Source organism: Procambarus clarkii, chromosome 60 (assembly GCF_040958095.1).
Source record: "Procambarus clarkii isolate CNS0578487 chromosome 60, FALCON_Pclarkii_2.0, whole genome shotgun sequence".
NCBI classification, from domain to species: Eukaryota; Metazoa; Arthropoda; class Malacostraca; order Decapoda; family Cambaridae; genus Procambarus; species Procambarus clarkii.
The window spans coordinates 9,526,328-9,543,099 of record NC_091209.1 but is presented as its reverse complement, the minus strand read 5'-3'; the positions used below and the strand labels follow the sequence as shown (position 1 = coordinate 9,543,099).

The following is a 16,772-nucleotide window of genomic DNA, read 5'->3' as shown; positions in this document are numbered from 1 at the left end:
ACCTTGTAGGGTGAGCCATCTTGTAGGGTGAGCCATCTTGTAGGGTGAGCCATCTTGTAGGGTGAGCCACCTTGTAGGGTGAGCCACCTTGTAGGGTGAGTCATCTTGTAGGGTGAGCCATCTTGTAGGGTGAGCCATCTTATAGGGTGAGCCATCTTATAGGGTGAGCCATCTTGTAGGATGAACCATCTTGTAGGGTGAGTCATCTTGTAGGGTGAGTCATCTTGTAGGGTGAGCCACCTTGTAGGGTGAGCCATCTTGTAGAGCCATCTTGTAGGGTGAGCCACCTTGTAGGGTGAGCCACCTTGTAAGGTGAGCCATCTTGTAGGATGAGCCATCTTGTAGGGTGAGCCATCTTGTAGGGTGAGCCACCTTGTAGGGTGAGCCACCTTGTAGGGTGAGCCACCTTGTAGGGTGAGCCATCTTGTAGGGTGAGCCACCTTGTAGGGTGAGCCATCTTGTAGGGTGAGCCACCTTGTAGGGTGAGCCACCTTGTAGGGTGAGCCACCTTGTAGGGTGAGCCACCTTGTAGGATGAGCCACCTTGTAGGGTGAGCCACCTTGTAGGGTGAGCCATCTTGTAGGGTGAGCCACCTTGTAGGGTGAGCCATCTTGTAGGGTGAGCCACTTTGTAGGGTGAGCCACCTTGTAGGGTGAGCCACCTTGTAGGGTGAGCCACTTTGTAGGGTGAGCCACCTTGTAGGGTGAGCCACCTTGTAGGGTGAGCCACCTTGTAGGGTGAGCCACCTTGTAGGGTGAGCCACCTTGTAGGGTGAGCCACTTTGTAGGGTGAGCCACCTTGTAGGGTGAGCCACCTTGTAGGGTGAGCCACCTTGTAGGGTGAGCCACCTTGTAGGGTGAGCCACCTTGTAGGGTGTGCCACCTTGTAGGGTGAGTCATCTTGTAGGGTGAGCCACCTTGTAGGGTGAGCCACCTTGTAGGGTGAGCCACCTTGTAGGGTGAGCCACCTTGTAGGGTGAGCCATCTTGTAGGATGAGCCACCTTGTAGGGTGAGCCATCTAGGACATCGACACAGCGCTGAGCGTCGACAAATAATTGAATATGGTGTGAGAGTCTGCATGGTGGGGGGTGGTGACCCCGCCACCCCCCCCCTTCCCATTATGGCTCCCCCCTCCCCCCCTCCTCTTGCCATTATGGCACGCTCTCAGCCCGTGTTAACCCCTCTCATACCTTCTCCCCCCGCCCCCCGCCTTCCCGCATTCTCTTACCCCCCCCTCCCAATCTCTTACCCCCCTCCCCTAGTCTCTTTCCCCCCCCCCCCTCCCCCTAATCTCTTACCCCCCCTCCCACTTTCTTACCCCCCCTCCCCACTCTCTTACCCCCCCTCCCCACTCTCTTACCCCCCCCCCCTCCCCACACTCTTACCCCCCTCCCCACTCTTACCCCCCCTCCCACTCTCTTACCCCCTCCCCCGTCCCTATAAATTCTCCTCCCATGCCAGTGTTGTCTCCCACCACCCACCTGCCCGCCCTGGGTGACAGACTCGGCCGGGCTGCCCAAATATACTCCGGAGGACAAAGCCAAGCCAGGCTAAACCTGTGTAGATATTTCCTCCTCATTTCCATATATACTTCTGGCTTATATTTAGCGAGCCGTTTTTACCCTGTGCTCTCCACAGATGTATTTTTAGAGACGACTGCTCCGTCGGGTATACCCGGGAGAGGTATACTCGGGCGGGTATGTCGTATACCACTGAGGGATACGTGCCAGGGCCAAGGCGGTTATGTCTGCTAACTCATTCATTAAACCTTAATCTATTTATTTGTAGACTCGCCTCAAAAGGCAGTCACTGTACGCCATTAAGTTGCTTCACACACTGTTAACTCAGTGCCAGGTTATCTCACTCTCATATACAACGCTTCATGCAGGTCGGCGTTCAATCCCCGACCGTCCACAAGGGGTTGGGCACCATTCCTTTCCCCCGTCCCATCCTAAACCCTTATCCTGACCCCTTCCCAGTGCTATATAGTCGTAATGGCTTGGCCCTTTCCTCTGACAATGCTCATCTTCGCTGTGTGCTCGTTCCCAGGCACTCGTTACAGCGCTGTAGTTTGTTGCTCTAATCATTTTTGAGACAATGTGTGATTGATTATCCAATATATAATGAACGTCAGTTAGTGGTGCTGTAAGAGAGGAGGAGCCGTGGGGACGCTTCGAACTGCTGTTTGTGACTGCGAGCGTGGAGCAGTTAACGTCGCTCCTGATGACTTAACACCTTGGAGGTTAGAGGTGGTGAAGGGTAGGGAAGGTGGTGAAGGGTAGGGAAGGTGGTGAAGGGTAGGGAAGGTGGTGAAGGGTAGGGAAGGTGGTGAAGGGCAGGGAAGGTGGTGAAGAGTAGGGAAGGTGGTGAAGGGTAGGGAAGGTGGTGAAGGGTAGGGAAGGTGGTGAAGGGTAGGGAAGGTGGTGAAGGGTAGGGAAGGTGGTGAAGGGCAGGGAAGGTGGTGAAGGGTAGGGAAGGTGGTGAAGGGTAGGGAAGGTGGTGAAGGGTAGGGAAGGTGGTGAAGGGTAGGGAAGGTGGTGAAGGGTAGGGAAGGTGGTGAAGGGTAGGGAAGGTGGTGAAGGGCAGGGAAGGTGGTGAAGGGTAGGGAAGGTGGTGAAGGGTAGGGAAGGTGGTGAAGGGCAGGGAAGGTGGTGAAGGGTAGGGAAGGTGGTGAAGGGTAGGGAAGGTGGTGAAGGGTAGGGAAGGTGGTGAAGGGTAGGGAAGGTGGTGAAGGGTAGGGAAGGTGGTGAAGGGTAGGGAAGGTGGTGAAGGGTAGGGAAGGTGGTGAAGGGTAGGGAAGGTGGTGAAGGGTAGGGAAGGTGGAGAAGGGCAGGGAAGGTGGTGAAGGGTAGGGAAGGTGGTGAAGGGTAGGGAAGGTGGTGAAGGGCAGGGAAGGTGGTGAAGGGCAGGGAAGGTGGTGAAGGGTAGGGAAGGTGGAGAAGGGTAGGGAAGGTGGTGAAGGGTAGGGAAGGTGGTGAAGGGTAGGGAAGGTGGTGAAGGGTAGGGAAGGTGGTGAAGGGTAGGGAAGGTGGTGAAGGGTAGGGAAGGTGGTGAAGGGTAGGGAAGGTGGTGAAGGGTAGGGAAGGTGGTGAAGGGTAGGGAAGGTGGTGAAGGGTAGGGAAGGTGGTGAAGGGTAGGGAAGGTGGTGAAGGGTAGGGAAGGTGGTGAAGGGTAGGGAAGGTGGTGAAGGGTAGGGAAGGTGGAGAAGGGCAGGGAAGGTGGTGAAGGGTAGGGAAGGTGGTGAAGAGTAGGGAAGGTGGTGAAGGGCAGGGAAGGTGGTGAAGAGTAGGGAAGGTGGTGAAGGGTAGGGAAGGTGGTGAAGGGTAGGGAAGGTGGTGAAGGGTAGGGAAGGTGGTGAAGGGTAGGGAAGGTGGTGAAGGGCAGGGAAGGTGGTGAAGGGTAGGGAAGGTGGTGAAGGGTAGGGAAGGTGGTGAAGGGCAGGGAAGGTGGTGAAGGGCAGGGAAGGTGGTGAAGGGCAGGGAAGGTGGTGAAGGGTAGGGAAGGTGGTGAAGGGCAGGGAAGGTGGTGAAGGGCAGGGAAGGTGGTGAAGGGCAGGGAAGGTGGTGAAGGGCAGGGAAGGTGGTGAAGGGTAGGGAAGGTGGTGAAGGGCAGGGAAGGTGGTGAAGGGCAGGGAAGGTGGTGAAGGGTAGGGAAGGTGGTGAAGGGCAGGGAAGGTGGAGAAGGGTAGGGAAGGTGGTGAAGGGTAGGGAAGGTGGTGAAGGGTAGGGAAGGTGGTGAAGGGTAGGGAAGGTGGTGAAGGGCAGGGAAGGTGGTGAAGGGTAGGGAAGGTGGTGAAGAGTAGGGAAGGTGGTGAAGGGCAGGGAAGGTGGTGAAGAGTAGGGAAGGTGGTGAAGGGTAGGGAAGGTGGTGAAGGGTAGGGAAGGTGGTGAAGGGTAGGGAAGGTGGTGAAGGGTAGGGAAGGTGGTGAAGGGCAGGGAAGGTGGTGAAGGGTGGGGAAGGTGGTGAAGGGTAGGGAAGGTGGTGAAGGGTAGGGAAGGTGGTGAAGGGTAGGGAAGGTGGTGAAGGGTAGGGAAGGTGGTGAAGGGTAGGGAAGGTGGTGAAGGGTAGGGAAGGTGGAGAAGGGCAGGGAAGGTGGTGAAGGGTAGGGAAGGTGGAGAAGGGTAGGGAAGGTGGTGAAGGGTAGGGAAGGTGGTGAAGGGTAGGGAAGGTGGAGAAGGGTAGGGAAGGTGGAGAAGGGTAGGGAAGGTGGTGAAGGGCAGGGAAGGTGGTGAAGGGCAGGGAAGGTGGTGAAGGGCGGGGAAGGTGGTGAAGGGCAGGGAAGGTGGTGAAGGGTAGGGTAGGTGGTGAAGGGTAGGGAAGGTGGTGAAGGGTAGGGAAGGTGGTGAAGGGTAGGGAAGGTGGTGAAGGGTAGGGAAGGTGGAGAAGGGCAGGGAAGGTGGTGAAGGGCGGGGAAGGTGGTGAAGGGTAGGGAAGATCCTCAAGGGGCAGAGTAAGTTCACCGAGATTTGGTTGCCTAGTGAGAAAAGTTGCCATGGTTGTCTAGTGAGAAAAGTTGCCACGGTTGACAGCCGCCTATGATAGTCCCCTAACACCTGTTTGTCACCCTGCAAAGTTTAATAAGGCTGGCCCCATGCATCTATAGCCTCCATCTTTAGTCAGACATTTTGTTAACAGATACAGGCACAGTAGGTAACTCAGTTTACTTTTATATAATTGGTAAGGTAAGCCAAGGTAGCGTCTTGCTTGTCTGTGCATCTTGTAAGACACAGTGTAAGCTATATGTCTTCCTCCTCAAGATTTATCTCTAGTTCTTAACAATGATATATTTTTCTTACCTCTTGCTTTCACATTTTCTTCTTTTTTAGCTGAAACCAATTTAAAATGTGTGGCCATGTTAAAATGTGTGGCCATGTTAAAATGTGTGGCCATGTTAAAATGTGTGGCCATGTTAAAATGTGTGGCCATGTTAAAATGTGTGGCCATTGTAAAATGTGTGACATGTTAAAATGTGTGACCATGTTAAAATGTGTGACATGTTAAAATGTGTGGCCATGTTAAAATGTGTGGCCATGTTAAAATGTGTGGCCATGTTAAATTGTGTGGCCATGTTAAAATGTGTGGCCATGTTAAAATGTGTGGCCATGTTAAAATGTGTGGCCATTGTAAAATGTGTGACATGTTAAAATGTGTGACCATGTTAAAATGTGTGGCCATGTTAAATTGTGTGGCCATGTTAAAATGTGTGGCCATGTTAAAATGTTAATAAATATTAACCTGGTTCCGTTTTCTGTGGTTACAGGGAAGAAGGGCGCGGCGACCCCTACAGAAGGGGTGGTGGGGACAGTCTTCCGGCCCATCAACGGCACCCCTGCCCCGTCGCTGCAGCCGGCCGCCCCTGCCGTGGCCGCCCCTGCCACGCCCACGCCCATCACAGCCGCCCCACACCCGCCCGCACCCAACCAGTCCGTGGGTGGTGGCGGAGGAGGCTCCATAACGTCATCCCATAGCGTGATATTCCCGCAGAAGGACTCGTCGGGTAGCGGACGGAGCCGCAGCAAGGAGTCCTCAGGCAGCAAGAAGGACTCCCGCGACCCCGGCAAGGACCCCTTCAACTTCATCAACATCAAGAGGGACTCGAGCACGCCCGACATCAGTCTCCACGCCCGGGACTCCATCCAGTCACGCCCACCCAAGTCCAACTCCATCAACCCTCTAGTTATGCCACGCGACAAGCCCGTCGACAAGCCCTTTGAAGGTGAGTACCGCTCTTATTTGGTCCACTCTTTCTGACATGTTTCCCCTCTCAATTTTGACACGTTTCCCCCCCTCTCATTTTGACACGTTTCCCCTCTCAATTTTGACACGTTTCCCTTCTCATTTTGACACTTTTCCCCTATCATTTTGACACGTTTTCCCTATCATTTTGACAAGATTCCCATTTTCACATGTTTTTGTCGTAGCCTCTTAACACAGGCTACGACAGCCGTGTCACCTCTTGACACAAACTACGACAGCCGTGTCACCTCTTGACACAGACTACGACAGCCGTGTCACCTCTTGGCACAGGCTACGATAGCCGTGTCACCTCTTGACACAGGCTACGACAGCCGTGTCACCTCTTGACACAGGCTACGACAGCCGTGTCGACACCTCTTGACACAGGCTACGACAGCCGTGTCACCTCTTGTCACAGGCTACGACAGCCGTGTCGACACCTCTTGACACAGGCTACGACAGCCGTGTCAGCTCTTGACACAGACTACGACAGCCGTGTCACCTCTTGACACAGGCTACGACAGCCGTGTCACCTCTTAACACAAGCTACGACAGCCGTGTCGACACCTCTTGACACAGGCTACGACAGCCGTGTCACCTCTTAACACAGGCTACGACAGCCGTGTCGACACCTCTTGACACAGGCTACGACAGCCGTGTCACCTCTTAACACAGGCTACGACAGCCGTGTCACCTCTTGACACAGGCTACGACAGCCGTGTCACCTCTTAACACAGGCTACGACAGCCGTGTCGACACCTCTGACACAAGCCGTGAGGGCCGCCACAGTGGTCCCCCAGAGACCAACCACACCGGATATATTACTGTTCCTTCACGAAGTCAAAATAAGACACTTGTGTTGAGTGCGGTGTTTACATAGATGGCGCTGGTGGCACCCGGCGCTGAGCTGGGTACAAAAAGTGTAATTCTGGGGGAAATGGGGAAATGGAAGGGGAGGACATAGTGTGTTGAGGGGAGGACCGGGTTGTGGTCCCCCCGGTAGTGATACCAGGCCAAGGGGGAAGAGTGGGGATGAACAAGGGGAAAACACATCTTCTGGGGGATATTGAGTTATAAAAGAAAATGGAACTTTCTGGGATGGCCCGTTGGTAACAAGATGGACTGGTCACCCCTCTCTTGTACCCCTCCCTCTCTCTCTCTCTCTCTCTCTCTCTCTCTCTCTCTCTCTCTCTCTCTCTCTCTCTCTCTCTCTCTCTCTCTCTCTCTCTCTCTCTCTCTCTCTCTGTCTCTTCCCCCTCCCTATCTTTCATCCCCCCTCCCTATCTCTCCCCCCTCTCTATCTACTTTTCCCCCTCCTTATCTCTCTTCCCCCCCCCCATCTCTTTCCCTTTCCTATCTCCCTTCCCACCCTCCCTATCTCTCCCCACCCTCCCTATCTCTCTTCCCACCCTTCCTATCTCTCTTCCCACCCTTCCTATCTCTCTTCCCACCCTTCCTATCTCTCTTCCCACCCTTCCTATCTCTCTTCCCCCCTCCCTATCTCTCTTCCCTCCTTCCTTATCTTTCCCCCTCCCTCTCTCTTCCCCCCTTCCCCTCAACCTCTCTCTCCCATAGTTCTCCTTTTCCTATCACCTTTATTCTCTTGTCCTCCTCCATTCCCATCCTTCTACGTGCATCCTTGCTTCGTTCACCCCCCCCCCCTTTACCCTGTCTCTCACCTCTCTCACCTGAGAATAAATTATCCTCGTCTAATGATGATGCTCCTTCATCTCTTCCCTCTTAACGAGGCAGAGATCCAGCCTCCAGCCAAGTGTTTCGTAATGGAAATAGTGAAAACGAAATGGAAAATGAAGTAATGTGTGAAGGTATGAGGTGAGGGAGGTAGAGAGGGAGGAGTAAGGGAAGGAGTTTGAGAGTAGCGAGCAGTGGTCAGGTGAGGTTACCTTACCTTGAGGTTACCTTACCTACCTTGAGGTTACCTTGAGGTGCTTCCGGGGCTTAGTGTCCCCGCGGCCCGGTCGTCGACCAGGCCTCCTGGTTGCTGGACTGATCAACCAGGCTGTTGGACGCGGCTGCTCGCAGCCTGACGTATGAGTCACAGCCTGGTTGATCAGGTATCCTTTGGAGGTGTTTATCCAGTACTCTCTTGAACACTGTGAGGGGTCGGCCAGTTATGCCCCTTATGTGTAGTGGAAGGGAAAGTTTGACAAGAAACGGAGGGAAAGACTGAGAACACGGAGAGGAGTAGAAGGTAGAAGAGTAGAAGGTAGAAAAAGGCTGCCACCATCCGGTCTAGTTCAGTACATCCAAGACGAGGAATGAAACTTGTCTGTACTCTAAGTTGGTATCACTTTAGCCTGTATCAACTGTATCTGCTGTAAGCATGTACTCATACTCTGTAAGCCAGTAAGCTCAGAGTGCTCCTCCACACTCTAGCTTGCAATATATCAGAAAATCCAAGATCTAGGGAACGCAATTAAAGTCAGGTTAAAAAAGTAAGTTAATCAAGTGTATTTAACATGATAGGTATCATAATTGAAGCAATTTGACTTAGCGTTCACTATGTCAAGATCAACATACCATGTGTATCGCCACACAAGACATTGAGACCACTACGGCTGTCTGCCCCTGAAATCACACAACACCTTCCGTTGGAAAACAGGAAATAAGTCACCTTAACATCTTAACACCTGGTGAGCCGGTCGGCCGAGCGGACAGCACGCTGGACTTGTGATCCTGTGGTCCTGGGTTCGATCCCAGGCGCCGGCGAGAAACAATGGGCAGAGTTTCTTTCACCCTATGCCCCTGTTACCTAGCAGTAAATAGGTACCTGGGTGTTAGTCAGCTGTCACGGGCTGCTTCCTGGGGGTGGAGGCCTGGTCGAGGACCGGGCCGCGGGGACACTAAAAAGCCCCGAAATCATCTCAAGATAATCTCAAGATGGTCAGACAACCTGGCGCCTCTCAAAATCCTGTCTGGCTGACTCATGTTCTATGTAAAATATTAAATAAAACACAACTAAACACCTTAATGGTGTTTAGTTAAGTCTCCATGTAACCTTTCCGTCAAAACTCCGACGTTTTAGTCTAACCAGGAACTGTAACGAGCCCAAACAACCCCACCTGAGGCCTGGTCGACGACCGGGCCGCGGGGACGCTAAGCTTCGGAAGCACCTCAAGGTAACCTCAAGGTAACCAAGGTAACCTAACTTATCGAGTCCGATGGAGAGAAAATGTAACTTTTGTTTAGCCATTTCTTAATAGGTTGCCTTTGTAACGTTAGTTACAAGACGGCGAGGTGTTAGTTGAGAGGATAGGTGGGTAGGTGACGACCACTCCCCATGCAGGGTGGTTGTGGTGAGGGGGGTTGTAATTGGGGTTGTGGGGGCAGGGGGGGGGGGTCAGAAGCCCTTTATGTAGACCTTGGGTCATTAGAATCGGCAGAAATATTTCAGGCGCTGATAAGGGGTTCCCCTTGGTCCAAAAACATTGTTATTTTCTCGATTTTCAAGTGTGTGGGTTGGGTGCTTATCAGGTGTGTGTGTGTGGGGGGGTTGGTGCTTGTCAGGTGTGTGTGTGGGTTGGGTGTATAATTTTCAACCACGTGAGAACGGGCATCCGGGAGTCGAACCAGGACCTTGAGAACGTCAAGGAGACCGTAGAGTACAGTACAGTGGTTGTCTCAACGGGTCGTGGACGCCATTTTGTATAGTGTGGATATATGTGGATACATATGGATTCATGTGGATGTATTGATGATTGGAGTCAGTTAAGAGGTGTTTATGTAAGGATTTGAGGGACGGAGGGGTTGGGGATACCTTCAAATAGGAGGTTATCTGTCTGTCTGTCTGTCTGTCTGTCTGTCTGTCTGTCTGTCTGTCTGTCTGTCTGTCCAAGGGGTTGAGGACAGACGCTCGTTAATTGATTGTTGCCGCCGGGGGCGGCTAGTTTATTGTGCACCCCATACTCATCCTGTGAGCGGTAGCGCAAAAAGCATTACAGAGGGCACAAAAGGTCTTTATCAGACCTCCTCTTAGATTATTACATAAACAATTCCATCTATCCTTCACACCTTATGGTTACAATGTCAGCTAGTTACAGAGAGAGTGCTATTTCAAGAGCTATATATTTACAGTAGGTCATTATACATTAATGGTAGGTCTTATCGCTAATACATAATAGTTTGACCAATGGGGATATTACAGAGTCATAGGGAAGCTTCTGTTTATTATTAGTCTTCACAATACACTACTTGTTTCTGAATCTCATATGTCGTTCATCTACTGGAAGCGAAATGTGGATACAGTGCAAGGATTTCAGGTAATTTATCCATGGTAATAAGATAGGTTGCCATATCATACAGAGTGAGCTTAGATTTATCTCTAAATGGCTCAATTTTACTACAATCCAAGATATAGTGTTCGAGTGTGTGTCCCTGTCTTTGTCCACACACTTTACACTTTACTTCATCTAGATGTAAACAAGCTATAGTTACAAGCCCAACTGCCAGAGATACATGTAGCCAAGTCTTATACGAGCTGTGACAACATCTGTTAGTCTACTGACTTTGTTACTTGCCCCATACACATGTTTTACTTCGCACATTTCATTGTGATGAACAATGGACCTGCTAGTTCCAGTTGCACTGTTCTACTTTCTTCAAATTCATCCAGGCGTTCTGGTCTCGTGGCTTGCCTCATCCAACTTTACAGGGTGACTAGTGGGTGGTAGGGACACCTTCATAGGAGGGTCAGGGTCGGGTCCATTGCCCGCTTAAGGCTCCCATTTCCACCCCCATGAAGTCTAAATTCATGTTTTTTTCAGAGTTTTTTTCAGTTTCTCATATTATCTATTCACATGCAAATCCCATGTTCTGAGGAGAGATCCACCCCGGCCCACCCTGGTCCACCCCGGTCCACCCTGGTCCACCCTGGTCCACCCTGGTCCACCGGAACCTTTTGGGGTGGAGCGGGCGCCGAGTGGACCTGGCCACTGCCGGGACCAGGTCTGGTATAAGATAAATAAGTAATGGGAAGAAGGGGAGGGTAAGAGGCAGAAATGATCTCTTACTGGGTTTGTTTGGAGAGAAAATAGAGAGGGTTGGGTTGGCAGTATCAGGTTGGCTTAGAGTGTCCCGCGGTGGAGGGGAGAGGCAGGCGCAACAATGGGCAGGGCAGCGGGTAGGCACTTGTACCCCCTACACAGCTGACAGCACGCTGGACTTGTGATCCTGTGGTCCTGGGTTCGATCCCAGGCGCCGGCGAGAAACATTGGGCAGAGTTTCTTTCACCCTATGCCCCTGTTACCTAGCAGTAAAATAGGTACCTGGGTGTTAGTCAGCTGTCACGGGCTGCTTCCTGGGGGTGGAGGCCTGGTCGAGGACCGGGCCGCGGGGACACTAAAAAAAACGAAATCATCTCAAGATAACCTCAAGATAACCTATTACACTGTTTTACAGGAACAGCGTTTCGACAGCTCATAAAACGGAGGAAAGGGTCCTGAAAGACATTATTGATAGAAACGTTATCCCTACAGACAAAAATCAGAAAATACAATTGACAATTCACTACAAAACAAAAAAACGGCCAACCTACTCATGGAAAACTCCCCAGACACCACACAGAACGCCTTGAAGGAGACCAACGTCGTCTAGGCCTTCACATGCCCGCTTGGGGACTGTAAGCCCCAAAGAACTCAGTACATATAGGCAAGACAACAACGTCTCTTTCTAGGCGATTAACTATGCACAAACAACAGGGCTCCATCAAGGAACATATAATCTTTTCCCACAACCAGACCATCACCAGAGAAATCTTAACAAGCAACACAGAAATCATCGATAAATACAGCGATAGCAGGAGACTCGACATCAGCGAGGCACTACACATCAAAAAGTCAACACCAGCAATAAACAGCCAATTAATGCACAACTATATTCTACCCACTTCAAGACCTCAAACCAACGTAGAAGTAGCAAGAGGAAGTATAGGCCAATAGACCTTCTGCAGTTACTTCCATTCTTATATTTTCATACCCAATTTATACCGGGTCCGTCTAATTTACACAAGCTTCACAAAGCTTCCTGGCAATACGTTAGTATAATGAATAAATATGATATGTTAGGTTAGGCAGAACTAACCTAACCTAACTTAACCTAACCTAACTTAACCAAACCAAACCTAACCTAACCGAAGCTTGGATCGTCGACTTGATTTGGCGTCACCAGCTTTTTATTTTCGTCTAATTTCTTTATAAAAGGATACTTTTTCAGATTAAAATTATGTTTTTTCGTGTTGTACATTCAGCACCAACATTATAATGAGTAAATATATCATATTTATTCATTACTAAGGTATTGCCAGGAAGCTTTCTGAAGCTCGTGTAGCTTGTGGTAGCTTCTGGTAATTAGACGGACCGTTTATACCCATTGATTCATGTTCTGGCATAAGCTCTGTCACCTCACCCAAAACTTTTGTACCATGTCACCTCACCCAAAACTTTTGTACCATGTCACCTCACCCAAAACGAGTATAAGTATGATGTATTTTATGTGTAAACTAAGTCTTTGACAATGTAATAAACATTACGAAACGCGTTCAGGCGTCAGACTAGAAATAAAGAATGAATTTTGGAGAGTTAATTTATCAATTACCCTCGACAGTGACGAAGAACGTAAGAAATATTTAGAAGATTCGTGTTAGAATTATTAATCTTACCCTTTCATATTCAACATTCAACACACATGTTTACAAGAAAGACTGCTACTAATATATATATATATATATATATATATATATATATATATATATATATATATATATATATATATGTATGTATATTATATATACACACACACACACACACACAAGAGTACTAACATTCTTGTACAGCCACTAGTACGCGTAGCGTTTCGGGCAGGTCCTTAATCCAACTTTTAACACACTCATCCCCAGGAAGCAGCCTGTAACTGTGGGAATAACTGGAAAAGTAGGACGCTGGATACTTAATTTCCTGTCGAACAGAACACAAAGAGTAACAGTCAATCAATTAAAATCGAGTCCAAGCGCAGTTAAAAGCTCTGTACCTCAAGGTACAGTCCTTGCACCGCTACTGTTCCTTATTCTCATATCAGATATAGACAAAAATACAAGTCACAGCTTCATGTCATCCTTCGCAGATGACACAAAAATCAGCATGAAAATTACCTCTACTGAAGACATTGAAAAATTACAAGCAGATGTCAACAAAGTTTTCGATTGGGCAGCAGAAAATAACATGATGTTTAACAGTGATAAATTTCAGGTACTCAGGTATGGCAAAAATGAGGACCTTAAACATAATACAGGGTACAAAACACAATCGAATCTTCCCATAGTAGAAAAACAGCATGTCAAGGATTTGGGAATAATGATGTCCGACGATCTAACGTTTAGGGAGCATAACCAAGCAAATATTGCGTCAGCCAGAAAAATGATCGGATGGATTACGAGAACTTTCAAATCCAGGGATCCCATCACAATGGTTGTACTTTTGAAGTCACTTGTGTTGTCCCGTCTTGAGTACTGCTCAGTACTCACTTCCCCCTTCAGAGCAGGAGAGATTGCTGAAATAGAGGGAATACAGAGAACATATACGGCATACATAGATGAGATAAAACACCTAAATTATTGGGATCGTCTCAAAGCTCTCCAAATGTACTCTCTAGAAAGGAGACGAGAGAGATACCAAATAATATACACATGGAAAATACTGGAGGGCCAGGTCCCAAATCTGCACAGTAAAATAACAACGTACTGGAGTGAACGATATGGAAGAAAATGCAGAATAGAACCAGTGAAGAGCAGAGGTGCCATAGGCACAATCAGAGAACACTGTATAAACATCAGAGGTCCGCGGTTGTTCAACGTCCTCCCAGCGAGCATAAGAAATATTGCCGGAACAACCGTGGACATCTTCAAGAGAAAACTGGACTGTTTTCTAAGAGAAGTTCCGGACCAACCAGGCTGTGGTGGGAATGTGGGCCTGCGGGCCGCTCCAAGCAACAGCCTGGTGGACCAAACTCTCACAAGTCGAGCCTGGCCTCGGGCCGGGCTTGGGGAGTAGAACTCCCAGAACCCCATCAACCAGGTATCAAGCAGGTGTAGCAGCAGTCTATCTCCCAGGTACCTTTTTTACTGCTAGTTGAACAGACGCATCTTTGTGAAAGAAACTCTGCCCATTTGTTTTCGCCTCCGCCGGGGATCGAACCCGGACCGGACCCGTAGGACTACGAACACCGAGCGTTGTTCATTTAGCCGTCAGGTCCTTCCTCAAGCACTACACACTCCCCGGAAGGTAGGAGGTAGGTAGGCAGGGAGGAAGGGAAGTAGATAGACAGGGAGGGAGGAAAGGGAATCGAACTATCGGGAGAAAGCGTAAAGCCATTACGACTGTATAGCACTGGGAAGGGGTCAGGATAAGGATTTGGGATGGGACAGGGGAAAGGATTGGTGCCCAACCACTTGGACGGTCGGGAATTGAACGCCGACCTGCATGAAGCGAGACAGTCGCTCTACTGTTCAGCCAAAGTGGTTGGGCTAACCACATGGGCTAGACGGTACACATCCTACACACTCACCGAGGCAGGGAGGGAGGGAGGTAGGTAGGTAAATAGGCAAGGAGGGAAGGAGGAGGGAAGGTAGGCAGGCAGGCAGGGAGGGAGGGGGGGGGGCAGGAGTGACTGTAGTCACTACACACTCAGTGTGTAGTGACCGGAAGTAGAACAGTTAATATCTTAACTGTCAGTACGTGACACGTTTAAACTGTCAAGACGTTCACACTACACGTTCACACTACACGTTCACACGCTTCACGTTCACACACTACACGTTCACACTACACTTTCACACACTACACGTTCACACTCTACGTTCACACTGTGGTGTGTGTTAATGGTGTGCATTAAGTGGAGTGGGGTAGTAAAGGCGACATTGTAAGAACGTTTGTACAGCTGAAGGAACGTGTTGAAGCGCTCTTGTCCTGTACGTGAGAAGTAGAGCAGAGTTTTATAATTATATATTTGTTCATTTTAATTGTTTAAACAACTATTTAATGAGGATTAATGGTGTCTGAGTTAGCCAATCCTGTAGGGTCTCTTGTACAGTTGGCTCCATTCTCGATTCACAATCAGGAATCCCGGGTTAGATTCCCGGGCGAGACAGAAATGGTTGGATACGTTTCCTTTCACCTAATGGGTCTGTTCAAATAAATAGGTTTCCGGGAGAATCAACGTTCCTGTAGGCATCGTCGACATTTACATTTACAAGACTTTTCCTTGCGACGCTCAAGCCAGCGTCTGTGTAACTCATTAGTCTCCCCTCATGTGTGGTCCGTTTTCTGTGTCATATTCCGACCCGCCCGGAGCGGCCTCGGCTCTAAGGGCTCTCTTATATAAACCATTATAATTCCAAACTCCAAATGTATTTTAAACTATATATAAATTGCAATAGTTATTATTATTATTATTATTATGCCCTGGCTCCAGTTGATTTGCTTATTGTTATTGTTAGTGATATTACAAATGGTGGCAGCGAGGGGAATTCACCTGATATAGCTCGCTATATTCTATATTTCTCCAGCTTGTTCTTCACAGCTGCTCGACTTTACTCCTATAAAAGGTGGGAGGGGGGGGGTTGTTAGCCCATCTCCCCCCCCCCCTATGAGGGGGGTCCGGGGGGGGGGGGGGAAATCACGATACGAAAAACTAATGGACTGGAGCTCACGTTTTCAGAACTTCCGCTCCAGCGGTAATTTACAACGGAAAAGAAATATATATATATAAAGAAGAGCTTGGTAACGCTTGAGCGGGTTTGTGCCGGGGCCCAGCGTTTACCAGGAGCTGCAGACCCACTTATTACTGGTGGTAATACCCCTCCCCCCCCTATTTCCCTCCCTCCTCTCTCTCACTCCCTCTCCTCTCTCTCTCTCTCTCTCTCCTTCCTCTCTCTCACTCCCTCTCCTCTCTCTCTCTCTCTCTCTCTCTCTCCTTCCTCTCTCTCACTCCCTCTCCTCTCTCTCTCTCTCTCTCTCTCTCTCTCTCTCTCTCTCTCTCTCTCTCTCTCTCTCTCTCTCTCTCTCTCTCTCTCTCTCTCTCTCTCTCTCTCACTCCCTCCCTCCTCTCTCTCTCACTCTCTCTCTCTCTCTCACTCTCTCTCTCTCTCTCTCTCTCTCTCTCTCTCTCTCTCTCTCTCTCTCTCTCTCACTCTCTCTCTCTCTCTCTCTCTCTCTCTCTCTCTCTCTCTCTCTCTCTCTCTCTCTCTCTCTCACTCCCTCCCTCCTCTCTCTCACTCTCTCTCTCTCTCACTCTCTCTCTCTCTCTCACTCTCTCTCACTCCCTCCCTCCTCTCTCTCTCACTCTCACCTGGTGGTGGGTCTTATACCTGGTGGTGGGTCTTATACCTGGTGGTGGGTCTTATACCTGGTGGTGGGTCTTATACCTGGTGGTGGGTCTTATACCTGGTGATGGGTCTTATACCTGGTGGTGGGTCTTATACCTGGTGGCGGGTCTTATACCTGGTGATGGGTCTTATACCTGGTGGTGGGTCTTATACCTGGTGGTGGGTCTTATACCTGGTGATGGGTCTTATACCTGGTGGTGGGTCTTATACCTGGTGGTGGGTCTTATACCTGGTGGTGGGTCTTATACCTGGTGGTGGGTCTTATACCTGGTGGTGGGTCTTATACCTGGTGGTGGGTCTTATACCTGGTGATGGGTCTTATACCTGGTGGTGGGTCTTATACCTGGTGGTGGGTCTTATACCTGGTGGTGGGTCTTATACCTGGTGGTGGGTCTTATACCTGGTGGTGGGTCTTATACCTGGTGGTGGGTCTTATACCTGGTGGTGGGTCTTATACCTGGTGGTGGGTCTTATACCTGGTGGTGGGTCTTACCTGGTGGTGGGTCTTATACCTGGTGGTGGGTCTTATACCTGGTGGTGGGCTCACACCACCTCAGCTCATAGCAGCTCCAGCTAGCTGGAGCATAGCAGCTCCAGCTAGCAGCTAATACAGTAATATCTGAAAGAATACCAGGAAGTA

The 16,772-nt window shown here is 49.8% G+C and overlaps 1 protein-coding gene across 7 annotated transcripts in view; it reads left to right on the top strand.

Annotated features, from left to right (window-relative positions):
- Positions 1–16,772, top strand: part of Pka-C1 (Protein kinase, cAMP-dependent, catalytic subunit 1) — an 894,574-nt gene that overhangs the window by 496,713 nt on the left and 381,089 nt on the right. For all 7 annotated transcript variants that reach the window (XM_069307461.1, XM_069307460.1, XM_069307459.1 and 4 more), the window contains one exon: positions 5,261–5,716. In XM_069307461.1, coding sequence (XP_069163562.1) covers positions 5,261–5,716 — 456 coding nt within the window. The remainder of the gene's footprint in view (positions 1–5,260; positions 5,717–16,772) is intronic.